Source organism: Typopeltis vanoorti, chromosome 18, assembly GCF_054136105.1.
Source record: "Typopeltis vanoorti isolate ZY-2024b chromosome 18, IOZ_Tvanoo_1.0, whole genome shotgun sequence".
Taxonomy (NCBI): domain Eukaryota; kingdom Metazoa; phylum Arthropoda; class Arachnida; order Uropygi; family Thelyphonidae; genus Typopeltis; species Typopeltis vanoorti.
The window spans coordinates 106,202,451-106,221,854 of NC_143566.1; the positions used below are offsets into that span (position 1 = coordinate 106,202,451).

Genomic DNA, 19,404 nt, shown 5'->3' on the forward strand with positions numbered 1-19,404 from the left:
CACCATGAGCGAAGGAAAAATGGACAATATAATGTTGTCATACCACTTTGGTTCCATCGCTACACAGCTTGTCCAGTTTAATAAGTTTGAATTCTTTCTGGAGATCATCGTTAAATCTGCAGTTTCTCCTCTTTGACATTGCCAGGACAGATTTAAAGTATCAAAAAATAAGACTTAAAACTTTAAAAAAATATGAAATTTAAACCACCGGCATTGAATAACAAAGCCACGATTAGCATACAGACAAAACAAAAACTAACGTTACAGCAAAACAGACGCCAAGTCTGAGATGCGTAAGTGTTGCCAAAATGTATTTATTATTTCCTCTGAATAGATCACTGCAGATATCGATATTTATTATGGAACGATGCGACTCTATGGTTATACAAATTACTGGTATCCATGATATTGATATTCATAACATATACGATTATACGTTACGAATAGTAATTTATGATTGACCAATATTAAAGTATATTTATAGTTTTTATTAAAAACGGGACAAAATAGTCATTTTTATTAAAACGACGGGATGGCCGGGTAATTCGAAAAAAACGATAGTGTCCCGTTCACAAAGGTACATATGGTCAGCCTATTCTAACAAGAAAACCACCCTTCTGACAAAGGGGGGGAGGTTGTCTTCGAGCAAAGACACATCCTGTCACGAGGTTCACATGATTCAAAGGTGTACCCATATTTATTCTGAAGTGTACAGACTAATTCCCAGATTTGAATCAGATCGAGCATTTGAGGGATCATTTGGAATGTAGTATCCACCAATTGTGACAATACTTAACTCTCTCACTGACTGCAGGGACGTGATATTGTCCAATTGGTTAAGGCTACATCGGAACAACTTCTGTGGTTTCTATATTATCTATTATTCTCCAGTTGCCGACTTCTTGAGGGCAAGAAGAATCGGCAGATTAATATAACAAACGTTTAATTATATCCTGACAACAAAAGTGAACGTAATTCGAGCAAATGAACTCGTCAGCCATGCCCATTATTCAATACAGTCCAAGAGTTCATTGCTGGAATTCTGTAATCTGTTATAGCAAACTGAATAAAAGCATCTCTAAAAGAACTGAACCATAAATCTCGAAAATAAATGGCTACACATCACCAATCGTGTTCACCAAAAATGAATGGACAGAGTCTGCTGCTTGTGAAACAAACTTCTGAATAAGAAATTAAAATATTATTTTAAAAAGTACATCAAGAATAGCACTGAACAAATTTTTAATCTACCCTATAAGAATTTCTTTTAAAGCAACGGGAAATAAATTCGATAACAAAGAACAACAAAATTATCTATTTCAGTGCCCTTTTTGGATATACTGAAGACAAATCGACAAGCCAGAGAAGTAGCATTGCCTACAGTATAAATATATTAAGAATAAAACTAAACTTTTTAGGAACAGGTCGTTATAGGCTAACGCAATTAATGTAAACATTTATGCCATCATGATAAATAATAAATGAACAGAATAACAGCAGATTATATAATTATATATGCAATAAGAATGACAAAACTGTAAGATGATGAAGTCAGAGTCTGCAGTAAAATTGCTAAAATTGATTACCACTACTACAATGATCGAGTACACAATATAATTAATTGGTAATTATCCAATACATACGAAATCTTATAACCGCTGAGAGCACAAAATGAAGACACTATTTGAAAATAAAGGAAAACATTCTCTATAATTTTAGAATACAAACTGGTCGGCCTTTGACCATAATAGACCTGACAATGCAATTATTGCATGTTAACGAGCTTGGATTATTGATATCGCAATACCAAGTGACTACTACCTCAGCAGCAAAGGAGTTTAAAGGTTTCATTTGTTTGATTTCTCAAACAAAACTGTGGCTTGCTTCAATGTATCATGCTCATACTAATTATCGTTGGTGCTCTTAGTGAAGTTCGATGCGACTATCTAACGATTTATAAGACTTCAACATCGACCATTTCAATATGTATATATATATATATATATATATATATATATATATATATATATATATATATATATATATATATATATATATATATATATATATATATATATATATATATATATATATATATATATATATATATATATTGTATATTTATTAGGATAACCAAGCAATTTTATATGCTTGGTTATTTTAGCTCCTAATCCCAAGTGTGCAAACAATTAAGTTTGCGCCTGAAACAAAGTTCAAGTCTAAAGATGGTACAACACCAGGGCAGCTCATTGTAAAGGTGGTTAAAGCTTTGATCACTATTCTTAGTATTTTCCCATAATGTAAAGCACATCTCACTAGAAGATGTATACTGCAATGCATTATGGGTGGGGTCACTACCCAGACCGGTTTCGACCTTTTTTGAGGTCTCCTCAGTGAGTAGCTAGACCCTAAATACCAAGGTTTTAGTAATACAAAGCCTTATCAACTTTAATTATATAAGTTGCAACAAGGTGTATTAAGTTTTAATAAAAATCTCTGGAGGAGATATTGATGGGAATAAATTTTTAACTTGGGTATATTGTATATTGTATATTTATTAGGATAACCAAGCAATTTTATATGCTTGGTTATTTTAGCTCCTAATCCCAAGTGTGCAAACAATTAAGTTTGCGCTTGTGTGTCACTACCCAGACCGGTCGAAACCGGTCTGGGTAGTGACCCCACCCATAATGCATTGCAGTATACATCTTCTAGTGAGATGTGCTTTACATTATGGGAAAATACTAAGAATAGTGATCAAAGCTTTAACCACCTTTACAATGAGCTGCCCTGGTGTTGTACCATCTTTAGACTTGAACTTTGTTTCAGGCGCAAACTTAATTGTTTGCACACTTGGGATTAGGAGCTAAAATAACCAAGCATATAAAATTGCTTGGTTATCCTAATAAATATACAATATACAATATACCCAAGTTAAAAATTTATTCCCATATATATATATATATATATATATATATATATATATATATATATGTGTGTGTGTGTGTGTGTGTGTGTGTGTGTGTGTGTGTGTGTGTGATTTTCAAAGAGGACATTAGGTTGCAGAGGTCCATATTTTAAGATAGTACTTGATAAACTATTCTTAGAATCTCGTGCGAAATCTGAATTAAACTGTGTCAGTAAGGCCTGTGTGGCTCAGTATAAGTGGCATTTGCATCCTCTGTGCTAAGCCGCGAAGAGGAACGTTAGATATATCTTACGTTCATATTTTCTAAGCGTTTCTACAATAGGTTCCTGAGTCAGTCGATCTCTGTCACAGGCAAGTGGATTTTTTCTCCCAGAAATTCAAGAAAATGGACTGTAGAACCTACATTATTTCAGATAGTAATCTATCCTGTTAAGGTTAGGTACCAAGAGATGGCAGCGATTGTTTGCCCGTCTCTTCATCGGTTGCCCCATAATTAGTGATAGTCATGGGCAGTTATCTCTGATTGGTTACTGGTGGAGATTGAATTGCCAATGAGTTTCTAAAAGCTAGATAGGGTTAAAAGGCTTTGTCTACCCCTATAAGGGAATAAAAGGCGTTAGCTATCTGTGTCACTAGTCAAACTGTTAGTATTGGCACCTGTTTTTGCTGTTTCGATTATGTCAGTAAAATAATAATAAAAATAAATGTCACTTCAGCTGTCCATTTTTAGTGAGCATCTCTCACATTAATCTACCATGCTCTTCGTTTAATCTCGCTATCTCTAACATCTTCAAATCCTTTGCCATTAAAATTAAATGCTTCTCATATTATTTGGTTCAGCTACACCATGATTTCACCTATATTCTCTCTCTCTCTTTCTCTATTGGAGACTAGAGTGAGAATTTAGTGTTACATTTTCCATAGTCGCTCAAGGAAACAGACCATCTTTCACATAACTAATCACCGAATTCTCCGAATATAATTTCTTCCACTGTTTGATCGTGTCCCTTTTTCTGCCAATTTTCTTTCCTTCCTATGAAGCTCTGCCATTCTATCTTATGTTCTCACTCCAATTGAAAGGCCCAGTTCTTCTTCTTCATGTTGCTTCCTCAGTGAAAGGGTGCAGCACCACGTTCTTCCAGTTCTCTCTGTTGGTGGCTTTCCTTTTTGTTTCTGCATAGTCACGTGATCCTGTCCATGATCTTATATCTTCAAGCCATGTCCTTCGTTTTTTGCCTCTTGATCCTTTTCCCATAATTTTTCCTTCTAAAACTGTTAGTATCCTCTGTCCTGCTGAACCTCTCAGTACATGTCCCGCCAATCTCATCTTTCTCTGGATCATTTCCTGTAATAAAGATCTCTGTGTTCTCCTTCTCTGTAGGACATCTGTATTTGTCACATGTTCTGTCCATGGGGATTTTCAAATATTTGAGAACTCTCATTGAGCACCACATTTCAAAGGCCATTATCTGTGGTACACGACAACTGGGCGACGGACAACTGGACGACGGAATAAAAGATCATATATGCAATTCTATTCTGTTGATCTATTACCAGGTAAATTTAAATAATATTTTTTTGAGAAATGAGTTAAAAGAACGGTATAAACATAAAATTTGAAAAATCTCACTTATAATTAAGTTTATTTTTATTGCGTCGAATTACGAATTGTATAGAAATTATATTGAAATTTCCCCATACAAAAAATGAGTCAGCTAGTTATTAAATATTTATATTATATATATTTTTTCGTTTATATCATTTATTAAAATTTGTAGGATCGTTTAAGAAAGAGATGGTTAAAAAGAGTGGTCCGAAATGATTTTAAAATGAAAAGGTATAATTGCACAGTATTAAAATAAAGAAAAAATATAGTTTTGTTTTAATTCATTTATTAATATTATTTTGTAATTAACAAACATATTTACAAATGTTACACATATACAATAAAACAAAAAAGTATATGAAATTCAAGACAATTTTTATAATTTATTAATTCATATTATAGTTATATGCAATACCACATAAATATTCTATTATATTTTCCCTATCGTAATTAATAACTTTTTCAAAATTCTTTGATCAGCTTCATCGTAACGTCTACGTTTGTGCTCATGTTCAAAACCTGCTATTGCTCTTTCATAATCAACATCATATGTTTTTCGAATTTTTTGTAGTCCATTTATAAAAATCCATAAATTTGGATGACTTGCGCTGCTGCCAAAGTTCAATTGGAGTTTTCGATGACAGGCTTCCACAAAATTATTTGTCCTATCACTTCCAGTTATTGTTCTTTGGTACACAGACCAAACGTTTGAATGAAAAATTGGTGGAGCCCTGGTTCTGTTGTTCCTTAGACGACCTATGTATGTGTTCATAAACCATTCTAAAATTGGTTCAAATTCATTGGATAAATGATTCTCAGGTTCAGAAATAGCGTCAATAATATCTTGTTCTGGAACGAAAGCAAGCGAAGCAATCATTTTTGAATTTAAAGCGAATTGCGCATCAGAATTATATCTGGTTAAAAGACTGCATGAAGCTAAATGCTTACGAAGATTTTGTACGAGATGAAAAAAGCAACCGTTTATGTTAGCTTGTGTAAATACTATACGTAAAACTTGATAAATGGAAATTTCAAAATCAATATTAATAATTTTGGGAACTAGTAATGGCCACATTTCATGTATCATATAAAATAATTCTGTGTTTCAAGAGTCTTATTAGGTAATAACAATATAAAACAGGGAAAACAGGACCTTTCTAGCCAATATAACAAACATTTGAGCAAAAAGAGGGGCAGAAAGTTAAAATGTGCGATCCATAAATAATTCATTCATGCTTTGGCCCCACACTGCATGGCTTTCACGACCAAAAATTAATATTCCCATGGGATCGACCTGTTCTGATCCAGAATCAGCCAATAAAAAACATTCAAATTGTGATGGGCTGAATTCATAATTTAAGTATTCTTCAGGAATAATTATTGTTTCCCTAGAATCAGGATTAATTGCAGTTCTTAAATTTTTTATCTTAAATCTTTTTTGAATATTTCTGCACAGACGGCTATGATTTGGAAGCATTTCTTCTACTTCAGAAGAAACATTTTGTAGAACTTGAGTTCTGATTTGTGATGGGTTGCTCATTGTCTGCTCATCTTGCACATGTTAGTACAACAGTTTTGGCTGTTGTACTAACTTCTTGCGTTTTACTCTGGCCGCATTTCCAGAACTGCTACATGTGTGTTCCTGTTTTTCAGAAATTAGTGATCCATCACCGACACTTGTCCAGATTCTACCTTTGCATCCTTTGTTTGTATTTTTATTTTCACATCGCCAAAATTGAATTGAACCTTTCTTATCAATCTTGTCTTTAACATAAAGATACACATTCCAAGCATATTTTTCCTTGTCTCTTTGACTTAATATTCTTCAATTATCCATTTCTGAAGAATAGAAACAAGATATATAAATATAAAAATAAAATTAAAAAAAGTTTTCGCTATTGATCAGCTAACGCCATTTTATTCCCGTATACGGGAGTAGGCGAGGCCATTTAGCCCTATCTAACTTTTGGAGACTGAGTGGGCAGTTCAATCTCCACTGGTACCCAATCAGAGACAGATGGCCCAAGGCTATCACTAATTAAGCGGTACGCAATGAAGAGAGACGGCTCAAATGTGCCGCCATCTCGTGGTCTCTAACCCTAACACAATATATTTTAATGTCTGAAATAATGTGGGTTCTACGGTCGATTTTCTTGAGTTTACAGGACGAAAAACCCGAGTTTCCGGGAGGAAAAACCTGCTTGCCCGTGCCAGAGATCGACTAACTCGGGAACCGGTCGAAAAAAGGCTTAGAAAAATTTCCTCTAGTCGCCGACTAGACTCGAAACCAAGACTTCCTTCGTGCGGCCTAGCGCGATGGTGTGCAAACGCCACATCCACTGAGCTACACATCGCTATTGATATAATTAAGAATTTTTTTAGTACTATTTGAAAAATAGTACTGAAAAAATTCATATCAATAGTGAAATATTTCTATACTTCTATATAATTGTACTTAGCAATTTGTTTCATTTGAGAGATAATCAAGAGTTTGAAATTTATTTAAATTAATTTAGATGTCACGTATACAATTTAGTATACGATTAAGATTATAAATTTTGAATACATACCTTTTATTTACTGAAACTTGTTCTTTGCACGTGGTAACTGTAACGCTGACACATACATCGGAAACAATGTAATAAACAAACAAACAACTAGTTTTACTGTTTAATAGAAGTCAAAATATCTTGCGAATGCGTATTAAACTAAATAACCGCACACAAATCACCCAAATTACTTGTTCTTTGCACGTAGAAACTGTAACGTGGACACAAATATCGGAAACGATGTAATAAACAAACAAACAACTAGGTTTACTGTTTAATAGAATTCAAAATATCTAGCGAATGCGTATTAAACTAAATAATCGCACATAAAACGCCCAAATGATAAATTTCCAAACAAGACACCTTACGCAGTGAAGCTCAGAAATACTTCTTCAGACAATAAAAATAAACTTAATTATAAGCGAGATTTTTCAAATTTTATGTTCATATCGTAATTCTACGGGAAATTTTAATATAACTTCAATACAATTCGCAATTCTACACAATAAAAATAAACTCAAAGAGTTTCATGCCGAATATAGAAACTATATAAAATTCGGCGATTCCAAGCGTGAGCAAATACCTGGATAGTGCAGCAACTGACCCTTTAGGTAGTGCAATGTAGAACAGTAATACAGCTAATAGGAGCTAAGTTCACATTATGGGTAAATATCAAGAATAGTGATCGGATCTTACTCCACCCTTGCTATGAGTTGCCTCAGCTTGCACTATCAAAAGCCTTCTGAAAGTCCATGAAGCAATCTAAATGTTCCTGTTTCTTTCAAGTGATCTTTCTGTTAGTATTTTTAGTTCCAGGATAGCATTAATGGTTCCCATGCTGACGCCATTCTGTTGTTCACTCAATTCCCCGTTTATGGCTCTTTCAATTTGTTTGTTAACGATGGTTAAAATACTTTAGATGAATGGGACATTAGGCTCACAGTTCTGTAATCCTCACAATTTTGTGCATTGTTTCTTTGGAATTGTTATGAAGATAGATGTTGTAATAACTTCAATCAGTTAATTGTATTGTTTTATAGATGTCCTGAATATATTCAACATAATAGTTGTTACTATTGCCAGTCAAAGCTTTCAGCAGCTCAGACGGAATATTATCACACCTAGGGAATTTATTATTCGGAAGATTCTTAATTACATGTTCTACCTCCTTTCTTGTGGGTAGAGTGGAATCTGTTGTTACATTTAACTTAAGGTGTCATGAATCATCTAACATGTTACCATTATCATCATCATAGAGATCTGATAAGTACTCCACCCATCATCCATTTATCTTTTTCTTATCAATGAGTATGTTTCCATCTTTGTCCTTGATGTTATTAGAATGTGTACGTTTTGTTTTTCCATTAAGTTCTTTCAGTTTCAGAAATGCTTCTTTGGTTTTGTCCCTATTTTGTAATTCTTCTATCTCAGTGCACTGCCTATTTATCCAATTTTCTTACTTTCAATCTTTTACATAATTGTGTGATTCTTTTATCCAAAGTTTTATATCTTAACCTTTCTTCTTCATTTGCTCCTTTTTTCCATGTTCTTCTTTCATCAATAAGGTTGATTACATCTTGAGTTATCCATGGTGTTTTCTTACTTTCTTCTTGTATATTGATGTGATTTTTAACAGATGTTATGACAGCTCCTTGTGATCTATTCCACTGAGAGGGTTCATTTTCGTTTTGCAACTGTGCTGACAGCAGTTCTGAAATATTTTCATTAAATTTTGCTTTTACCATTGGGTTTTGTACCATTTGCAGATCCCATTTTGGGTTGACTTCTTTTAAATTTTATTGTTATCAGGCAAATATTCATCTTCATTAAGAGCACTCTATGATCAGATGCACAGCCAGCACTTGGCATCACCTTTGAGTTCCGTATTCCATCGAAGTAACGTTTACTGACTACAATATAGTCTAATTGATTTTGTCTTCCATCTAGACTTTCCCATGTGTAACGTGCTGGTGGTTTTTGCTCAAAATATGTGTTAGTTATGATGAGACTGTGCTTGTTACAGAAATCAATCAGCTTTTGTCCTCTCTCATTCCGACTTCCTAGTCGGAATGAGACTAGGAATTGATGTTCTCACCTCAATTGAAAGGCCCAGTTACCTTTTCTAAAGTCCTTCATGGTAAACATACCTCTTTACCCATTTCGTGGCAAACCCGAGGTACCTGATGCTGGACCATGCCTTACTTCATGTAATATACACCTGTTATATTATCTGTAGACTGGTCCCTCATCTTCCTCACTTGCTTCTTTCTTTCTTCTCTTCTTGCTCCTTCCCCCGAATGCTATTAGAGTATTCGAGGGGAATCTTTCCTTTTGCTCATTTTTTTGTCTTGTGCTAACAGGACATTACCAAACACTGTAACATGATCAGGCCAACAAAACATGTTCATACCGCATCGTCTGTCGCGCGGATTACCAAGGGATGCGTTCGGGTTTTAGGCAGAGGGACCCGTTCGAAAAATATGTTACAGTCTTCCTTGGACACCATTCCTCCGCACTCTGCTAGAGGAAACTCCACCAATGGGTCCGCTATCCGTTTGGGGAGGTGTTTAGGGGCAGCGCAAAGAAATAGTTCTACAAATGGTCTCTCTGACAGGGAAGGAGTTGGAACTAGTCGAGGAAGCCAAGCGCTACCGGCTAGACTTAGTCGGGCTTTCTTCGACCAAGAGGAGAGGCTCTGGAACTGTCGACCTGGATAAGGGGTGGAAGCTCTACTACTCTGGTGTGAGCCCGACAATGTCTGCTCAGGCGAGTGTGGGGATACTCACAAGCCCCAGCTGTCAGACTGTGTTGCTGAGTGGATCCCATTGGGGGGACAGGTATGTGTGTTAAGGCTTTAGATGAAAAACCATGATTTGGCTGTGGTGCAAGCCTATGCACCTAATCTGGAGTCAGAATACTCTGCCTTCATAGAGGAAGTGGATGTTGCTTTTGACAGGGTGGCAGACATGGAATCAGTCCTGGAAATGGGTGACTTCAATGCCCATGTTGGAACAGATGACTAGACATGGAGGGGTGTGGTTGGGAGAAACGGCGCCCTGACTTTAACGCAAATGGGTTGAAATTATTGGACTTTTGCTACTAACAGCTTGTCCAGAATACCTTCTTCCAGCACCGAGAAGTCTATAAGTATACCTGCTACAGGAATACACTAGAACAAAGGTCTCTGATTCAATTCTTTATAGTCTCAGCAGACCTATTTTCGTTGGACGTTCGTGTGAGAAGAGGGGGCAGAACTGTCAACTAACCACTACTTGTTGTGTGCACTTTATGGCTTCAGACACCAGATGCTACCATCAATGTTGATGGGCCTAAGCAGCTATACTGCATGAAATGGGAGGCATTGGAAAATGAGGCTGTGAGGAAGAATTTTGCAGATGACATTTCCTCCAGGTTAAAAGAGATTCCCAAGCATACTGCAGATGTTGAGGAGGAGTGGAAGCTGTTTGGAACAGCTTCCACTAGGCATAATAATACCTGTCTTCAAGAAGGGAGACCAGAGGGATTGCAGTAACTATCGTGGCATCTCTCTACTCAACCTGCTTGGGAAAGTCTTTGCTAAGTGCTTGGAACGACGGTGCAGGAGCATAGTTGAATCAAAGTTCTAGGAAGAACAATGTGGCTTTCGTCCTGGTAGGAGCACAACTGACCAAATCTTCACTTTAAGGCAAGTCTTTGAGAAATCTTGGGAATATGCCAAGAATGTCTACACATGTTTTGTGGACTTGGAGAAGGCATATGACCGGGTTCCTCGGGATAAGCTTTGGCAAGTATGGAGTGGATGGCCAACTATTAGCTGCCATCAAGTCCCTGTATGAATGCCCAGAGCTTTGTGTCAGGATAAACAGCACAAAGTCTGAACCTTTCACAGTCTCCATTGGCTTCCGCCAAGGGTGTGTTCTGTCACCCCTCCTTTTCATAATATTTATGGACTGGATTGAAAGGCACAGCCGAGGCAGTGAGTGTGTCAGAATTGGAAGAATTGTCAGAAGAACTGCTTTTTGTAGATGACCTAGTTCTGCTTAGATCTTCCGCAGATGACCTCCAGCAGACAATGGATAGGTTTGTAGCTGTTTGTGCAGAAACTGGAATGAAGATCAGTGTGGCCAAAATTGGAACATTTATGGTCTCAAGACAACCATCCCAGTGTACTCTACATGTGATTGGAGTACCACTGAGGCAGGTGGAGAAGTTTAAATACCTTGGACCCATATTCATGAGTGATGGAAATTGGGACGTAGAGCTAGGTACTGGAATTGGCTTAGCAAGCTCAATATTGTGGGAGCTTGGCCGTTCGGTAGTATTGAAGTGGGAGTTAAGCCTGAAGTCAAAGCTGGCTGTCTTCAATACAGTCTATATCCCCATCCTCACCTATAGTCATGAGAATTGGGTAATGACCGAAAGAATGCGGACACGAATCTAAGCAGCTGAAGTGAGGTTCCTTCGAGGGGTTGCGGGGCTGATAAGACTCGACAGAGTCAGAAGCTCTGCAATTCGGGAACCCTCAATACTCAACCGCTGCTCCTCCGTGTTAAGAGATCACAGTTATGTTGGTACGGGCACCTGGTCAGAATGCCACAAGAGAGGATCCCTCAGCAGGCCCTCTTTGCCAAGTTATGTTGGTACGGGCACCTGGTCAGAATGCCACAAGAGAGGATCCCTCAGCAGGCCCTCTTTGCCAAGGCAGAGGGTGGGAGGCCATATGGAAGGCCAAGGACTCGCTGTATAGATTATATCCGAAACCTTGAGTGGGCACGTTTGGGAATCCCACCAGAACACCTGAGCTTGGTAGCAGAGGATTGTGACCATTGGAAGTTCCTCTTGCAGCTGTTGCTCCCACAACTCAATTAGGAAAGGTGGGCCTTGAAGATGTATTATTATTAGTATAATTATAATAATAATATAATTATACTAATATTACACTAATACTAATACAGTTAGATAGGGCTAAATGGCCTCGCCTACTCCCCGTATACGGGAATAAAATGGCGTTAGCTGATTTTTTTTATATATAATTATACTACTCCTATATTGCGAAATGTGAAAATTAACCAAATCATTACTATAAAAAATGAATGGACGGAATATTGATACAATCGTTTGTTTTTAGAATAGTTACTGGAGTAATTTTGCAAATATACGCCACAGATTGAGTACATATTCCGAGAAACTTCGCTTTTACACAGTACTGTACAAAGGAAACAAAGTAATCTGATAGTTATTATTACATAATTAGCAAAGTAAAAGTACTGTACATATAAAGAGTGGCTTGGAGAGGTGTGAAGACTAATTTTTTGAACTCTATGAAAGTGTAAGAAAGAATATTAATAAAATGCAAATAGTATTTGGTGTTTTTTTACGAAAGAGGTAGTTTATATTTTTCTTTAAAAAAATTATATGCTGTGTATCGCTGAATGATAGGTGGCAGTAAAGTGGCTTCAAAACATGATTGTCAGCGTTTTTGCCAATTGTAATGGCTTAATTGTGTTTTTGGTAATTAAAAATACTTGGGATGCACACTTAATGTAGTTCTGCATAAGTTGTTTTAATAATTATATAATTAATGCTATATGTTTATATTAAACATACATTTCTTTTGTTTGCATTTAGCTTGGCATTTGAAATCCCAGACTATTTTGCTGAACTCCAGCGGAAAGTTAAGTTTTGTTGTACTACTTCTCTAACATTCCACCAGAATGGGCACTTCACGGTATGATCGAGCAATTACAGTATTTTCTCCAGATGGGCACCTTTTTCAAGTCGAATATGCGCAAGAAGCGGTGAAGAAAGGATCAACAGCGGTAAGTGTTTTATATGTAATGATTGACATACATAGTTGAGCATGGTCACATAACCAAACGTAAGAACTCCTTAGAGTATCATGTAGTAACAATGATGATATATGTATTTATGGGCATGATGATAACCTGAAGATTCTCATTCAGGTATTAACAGACGGATATTAAGGCTTAGGTGGTAGTCTAAGCTCAGATGAGAGTTAACTGAAATTAGTACAATGAGACTTAAACGCTTCCATTTAAGATGTTTCCATTCTGACGATTCTTTTACTAGAGTTTCTGTTTTAAAGGCTTACATGGTTCAGCATTTAAAGATGCAAACTTTTTGTTGTTACCTCCAGTAATACTTAACTGTTAGCTAAGATCAGAAAGGTGAACAGGCAATATCCATTTTGTCTAATGGACAAAGCTCAAAAAATTAATTTTTTTCATTTTTCTAACATTGTCTTACTTCAAAAAAATTTTTAAAAGTTAATATCGCATTTAATACTATGTATGAGTTAGCTGGCTTGGTTAGCCAAGTGGTTAACATAACCTGCTCTCCAACCAACATGCTGCATTGGGATCTTACATGGTTTCAAATTCTGCTATGGGCATGGGTGTTTATGATTGTCTTTAGGTGGGAGATGAATTTCATTGCTAAGTGTTGAGACTACCACCTTGCTTGTTGGAGGGCTCAAGTGGCTTGAAAAAGTTGCATATTTGGTCTGTAGAGCATGGTTTCTGGATTATGTAAAAAACAAATTAAAAATACAAAAAATGACCTTTTTCAATTGAAGGCAAGTTAGCTGATCTTATACAGTGGCAGCAGGGATTTTTTTCTCCCAGAAACTCGAGTTTTTCATCCCACATACAGACAAATCAGTCTTCAGAACACATGCAATTTACAGACAAAAAATACTATCATTGGTGATGGGCGATAGATGCTGTTGTTGGTAGTAGTGTTGTAGTTGGAGAATTAAGTAGTAGTGGAGAGGATGAGATGTATTAGCGAAGTAGAGTAGTGTTCCCGCCCCCGATGAGTCCTTGGATTCCCTGGGGTGTCACATAATAATAATAATAATATATGAAATTGATAAATAGAAAAAAAAAAAATCCTTACCTCACCCACTGTACAAAATGTACAGTAAAGTGAAGTCAGATTGTAATTAGGAAATAATCCTGGAATTGTGGATGATTGTATTCACTCTAGACAATTAATTAGCTTTACAGAAAAACAAGGTAAAGAAATAAATAAAAGAATCACACTAGGAAATAAATATGTCTGCTATTTAAAGATTATCTTTTAAGAAATTTTCCTGTATGTTTATAGTATTAGAAATGGTTTGTAGATTGGAGTGGAGTACTCCCCCACAATGAGTTCTTGGAGGATTCATATAATAATAATATGTGCACTATTTTAGTTTTTAACTAGTTCACTCATTCCATTAAGTCATTATTAAGTTTAATAGAATGATTCTAGCACAAAGAAACTAACACAAGTCTGATAGATCCTATATTTTTGTCAGTCACTGAGACATCATCGATACAATCTTAAATTTTTAAAAATACACGCACATCAAACATGCAAAACAACAAATGGAATATTTTTCCAGAGGTGTTTTGGACAAAAGGAATATACATTTTTTGCATCTCAACACAATGCGAGTGTGGAAGTTGACCATAGCAATTTATTATTCTGTCCATGAAATGGCAGTTGCATACCTGTTAGAGAGAAACAGAGAGAGAAAAGTTTATGATAAACCTTCTTCATGTAATATGTTATCAACGGAATGTAATTTGTGTGCTCAGTGAACAAAGGTGTTGATTATTTTGTAGGTCTATAAAAGAAAAGCAATTATTGGATTCTGCTTTCAAGTTAAACTGAATTCTTGAATGGATGGAACTGTTTCTCTAAAGATGCAGTGCTGATAATTTTCAAAATAGCAAAAACACCATCCACATATCACACCCATAATAATGGAATCGTGGAGGGGGGTGATTGAAGAATGTATATGGTTCATAATTCTGCATGAAATAATTGGCCAGAGCTGGTGAGATGGGAAAACCTATAGACCATTTACTTGCTTAAGCATCTTATTTTGACATGTTAAGTACCTTAAGCTGATTGTAAATTCATTAAATTTAGACTATCAAGGAAACATATTCAATAATCGAGCATGTCAGATAATAAAATTGTAGTTAACGGTGAGAGAATATATCCAAAATTATTAAATGTGTCTAAAGGAACTAAGTGAAAATCATATCTTGTGTTTGTAATCTTCAGAATTTTTGATGGTGGAAAAAGTTGCAAAACACAATACAAGAACAAGAATAGTTTTCTTTTTTTAACAACTTGTAATCTGGAATATATCATGTTTGAAATAATTATCGGTGTATCCTTTCTTTTAGGCTTGAACGGTGATCCGAATGCATTTTTGAAAATTATGGAGACAACTACCGTGTTTGAATGAAAACTTTAGTTTAATATAATTAAAATCTACAATTCGACGTTTCGACCTTTGTGTCAAGGTCATCTTCTGGAGCATACAACTATACACAGAAAACCAGCTATGCTACAATCAAACTGGTTTGTTAAAGATACTGACCAACTGCTACAACAATTGTTGGCCTGACCTCTGGTGAAAAAAAAAAAAAATTAATAAATAAAAAAATTATACATCAACGCTAGAGTCCTATTATTAGTGTTATCTGTTGGTTGTAGAAATACATTGGGTGCAACAACAAGTAACTATCTATATACATATAATAACAACCTGTTATACGTGTACATTCCAGCCAGTTGGTATGGAATGGCTTCTAATAATAGTTGTAGATTGGCTAGAGTCCTGACTTATGCTGGATCTTATATATTAGGTAGGCAGAATGTGTGCCATCCAGATCCTTGGAATTTTCATGCCTTCTTTGTTGTTGATATTTGGATGGTTTATCAAGATTTCGCAGGCTTCCTTAAATTTCCTTTCATACCAGGTTTTTGTGTGGTGTAAAGAGCGGGTGCTTTTCCAGTTGATTTGGTGTAAGGTGTTGAGTGCGTGGTCTGAGAGGCCTGCTTCACCATAATGGTTACATTTAATGTGTCTAATGTGTTCTTTCTGGCGTATAGGGATTGTTTCTGTTTCACCAATGTACGGTAAGTTACAGGTGCAGTGGATGCTATAAATTCCAGGATGTGCTAATGGGAGGAGAGGATCCTTAGAGGAGTTGAATATGGTTTTAAGTTTAGTGGGTGGTTTAAAGGTGGCATTGAGGTTATAATGTTGTAGGATTCTATTGTTTTTCAATAGAATCCTACAACATTATAACCTCAATGCCACCTTTAAACCACCCGCTAAACTTAAAACCATATTCAACTCCTCTAAGGATCCTCTCCTCCCATTAGCACATCCTGGAATTTATAGCATCCACTGCACCTGTAACTTACCGTACATTGGTGAAACAGAAACAATCCCTATACGCCAGAAAGAACACATTAGACACATTAAATGTAACCATTATGGTGAAGCAGGCCTCTCAGACCACGCACTCAACACCTTACACCAAATCAACTGGAAAAGCACCCGCTCTTTACACCACACAAAAACCTGGTATGAAAGGAAATTCAAGGAAGCCTGCGAAATCTTGATAAACCATCCAAATATCAACAACAAAGAAGGCATGAAAATTCCAAGGATCTGGATGGCACACATTCTGCCTACCTAATATATAAGATCCAGCATAAGTCAGGACTCTAGCCAATCTACAACTATTATTAGAAGCCATTCCATACCAACTGGCTGGAATGTACAGGTATAATATGTTGTTATTATATGTATATAGATAGTTACTTGTTGTTGCACCCAATGTATTTCTACAACCAACAGATAACACTAATAATAGGACTCTAGCATTGATGTATGATATTTTTATTTATTATTATTATTTTTTTTTTTTTTTTTCACCAGAGGTCAGGCCAACAATTGTTGTAGTAGTTGGTCAATATCTTTAACAAACCAGTTTGATTGTAGTGTAGCTTGTTTTCTGTGTATAGTTGTATGCTCCAGAAGATGACCTTGACATAAAGGTCTAAACGTCGAATTTTAGATTTTAGTTATATTAAACTAAAGCTTTCATTCAAACACGGTAGTTGTCTTCATAATTTTCAAAAATACAATTATTGGTGTAATGAATATTTAGTAATCCACACATACTTTGATGTTTTGTGCTAAACATCAAAGAAGGTGTGGCTCACTATGTGTGTATATGGACTTTCATTTTAATTCATTATATCAAGTTGTTTCATCCAACAGGAGTTCATTTGAAATCAGATAGGATCTCTAGAAAATGCAATATGTTAGCATGGGTACCATTCTGACAGTTGCATTTTCTAGAGATCCTATCTGATTTCTTCATTCAAGAGTGGTATAGATTTTTAGGAATAGATTGAGTATAGGCTAATTTCCATACCTCAGGATAAATACCAATGTAAAAAGAGTGTGGAAAAAGACGACACAAAATGGGAGTCAACTCTTGAGTACAGACTTTTAGGACAATCAGAGGAATGCCATCAGGACCAAGAGACTTTTTTTTGATATCCAATTTGAACAAAATTCTCCTGATCCCTTTTTGGCAAAAGGACACACTGGACATTGAGTGCAAAGTGTGTGGGATGGTTGGGGGACGTTTATCAAAAGCAGCAGTACAAGAATTGGAGGAGAAGTAGAATGCCAGGAGATTGCCATTTTCTGTGGTTGATGATTAAACAGAGCCATCAGGATGCAACAGTGGTTGGAGCATTTTTGGGCAGAAGTTACGACCAATGGCTTTGGCTAGAGAGCAAAATGTGTGGCTGCCATTTTGACATGTTGATAGTTTTTTTGCAGCTACTCTGGGCTTTGGTGTAAGCAGTATAGTGAATGGAGTTTTGGATGCAAGCCATTTACGGTATGGTGGTGAATGGGTGGAATGGGTTGTCAGAGGTAGTGGTGGTGAGTGCTTCATTAGAGTATGAATGAGTTTAAGGAGAGGTATGATAGGTAGTGTATCGATAATTTCTAGTGTGGGAATAATGGGTCTCCATGATGAATCTTTTGACTCCATGGAGATACCTGCATAATAATAATACCACAATAAAAAGACTTCATAAAACATTAAGTTTGTTGCAGAAGAGAAAGCAATCCAGTTAAAATAATCCCTCATTCTTATTCCAGTCACTTTCTCATACATGTTCTGTTTGTGTCTTAGTCTTCCTTGAGATATTTTATATTTTCATGGTGGTATCCATCATTCATCACGTTCATCAAAACTTGTAAAAACATGTAAAAACAACTTCTGGGATTTTTACAGTATTAATAAGTATTATAGTCAGTAGGTGGATTGAATACCATCATATTTTTCGTGAACCACAGATAATTTGCAATTAGCTGATTAAATTGTATATAAGGTAATTTTTAGTTTTGCATGGCCTTGTATTTTATTATATATTTGCTTCCGTAGCACAATTGGAAGAACGACGGTACGTTTCGCCCTTCGATTATAAAAGGTATATAAGTTTGATTCTCGTCATAACGGGAAGAATCTTTATATGGACTTTTTTAATCGAAAGTGAGTTAGCCGATCTCATACGGAGGTAGCAGGGTTTTTTTCTCCTGGACACTCAGGTTTTTCATCCTGCATACAGAAAAATTGGCCCTTCAGAACACATGCAATTTACAGACAAAAAATACTGGTTGTGGGCAGTAGATGGCGTTGATGTAGGTCAGTGCTTCCCAAACTTCGATTATAAAAGGTATATAAGTTTGATTCTCGTCATAACGGGAAGAATCTTTATATGGACTTTTTTAATCGAAAGTGAGTTAGCCGATCTCATACGGAGGTAGCAGGGTTTTTTTCTCCTGGACACTCAGGTTTTTCATCCTGCATACAGACAAATTGGCCCTTCAGAACACATGCAATTTACAGACAAAAAATACTGGTTGTGGGCAGTAGATGGCGTTGATGTAGGTCAGTGCTTCCCAAACTTCTGGATGTCAGGGCCCCCTTTGCAAAAATTAAAATATTTCACGGCCCCCCCTCGAAAAAAAATCGTAATAGAGAGAGATATTATTATAATATTTATTGTATTTATATTCAATACAAAACATGCACAGCGAATATTGCAAAAATCAAATGCAAATATTACATTTTTTGCCTCTTACCGTTTGGTTCTGAAGACGATGCGGGCTGTTCTGGTAAAATATGAAATACTGTCCTTTTTTTTTTTTTTTTTTTTTTTTTTAAGTCTGTTTCTGCTTCTTCTGATTGTTCGCTGGAATTTTTTTTTATTTTTTATCAGCCACCTATCCATCTCAGGGTTAAATTTTTTAACGTAGAATCGATCAAATAATATCACCACTTACCGATACTGGCACACCACAGACTGATAACATGAAATTAGTAAATATTACCTGAATAACGGAATCACCAGACCAGGAACATTTTTCTCTTTTGTGACTTTTCTCCCTTTACGGTAATTAAGCCTAACGCGAA

The 19,404-nt window shown here is 36.0% G+C and overlaps 2 protein-coding genes across 5 annotated transcripts in view; one reads left to right on the plus strand and one right to left on the minus strand.

Annotated features, from left to right (window-relative positions):
- Nucleotides 1-7,247, minus strand: part of LOC150097028 (ubiquitin-conjugating enzyme E2Q-like protein 1) — a 163,419-nt gene extending 156,172 nt beyond the window's left edge. For both annotated transcript variants that reach the window (XM_090408130.1, XM_090408131.1), the window contains exon 1: nucleotides 7,106-7,247. The gene's annotated coding sequence lies outside the window, so the exon portion shown is untranslated. The remainder of the gene's footprint in view (nucleotides 1-7,105) is intronic.
- A 5,265-nt stretch (nucleotides 7,248-12,512) lies between these two features.
- Prosalpha4 (proteasome alpha4 subunit) overlaps nucleotides 12,513-19,404 on the plus strand; it is a 55,745-nt gene continuing 48,853 nt past the window's right edge. Inside the window, exons 1-2 of one of the 3 annotated variants that reach the window (XM_090407957.1) lie at nucleotides 12,513-12,595; nucleotides 12,713-12,903. In XM_090407957.1, the coding sequence (XP_090264083.1) occupies nucleotides 12,799-12,903 (105 nt within the window). In that variant the 5' untranslated portion in view covers nucleotides 12,513-12,595; nucleotides 12,713-12,798. The other 2 variants (XM_090407960.1, XM_090407959.1) reach the window with 2 other exon arrangements.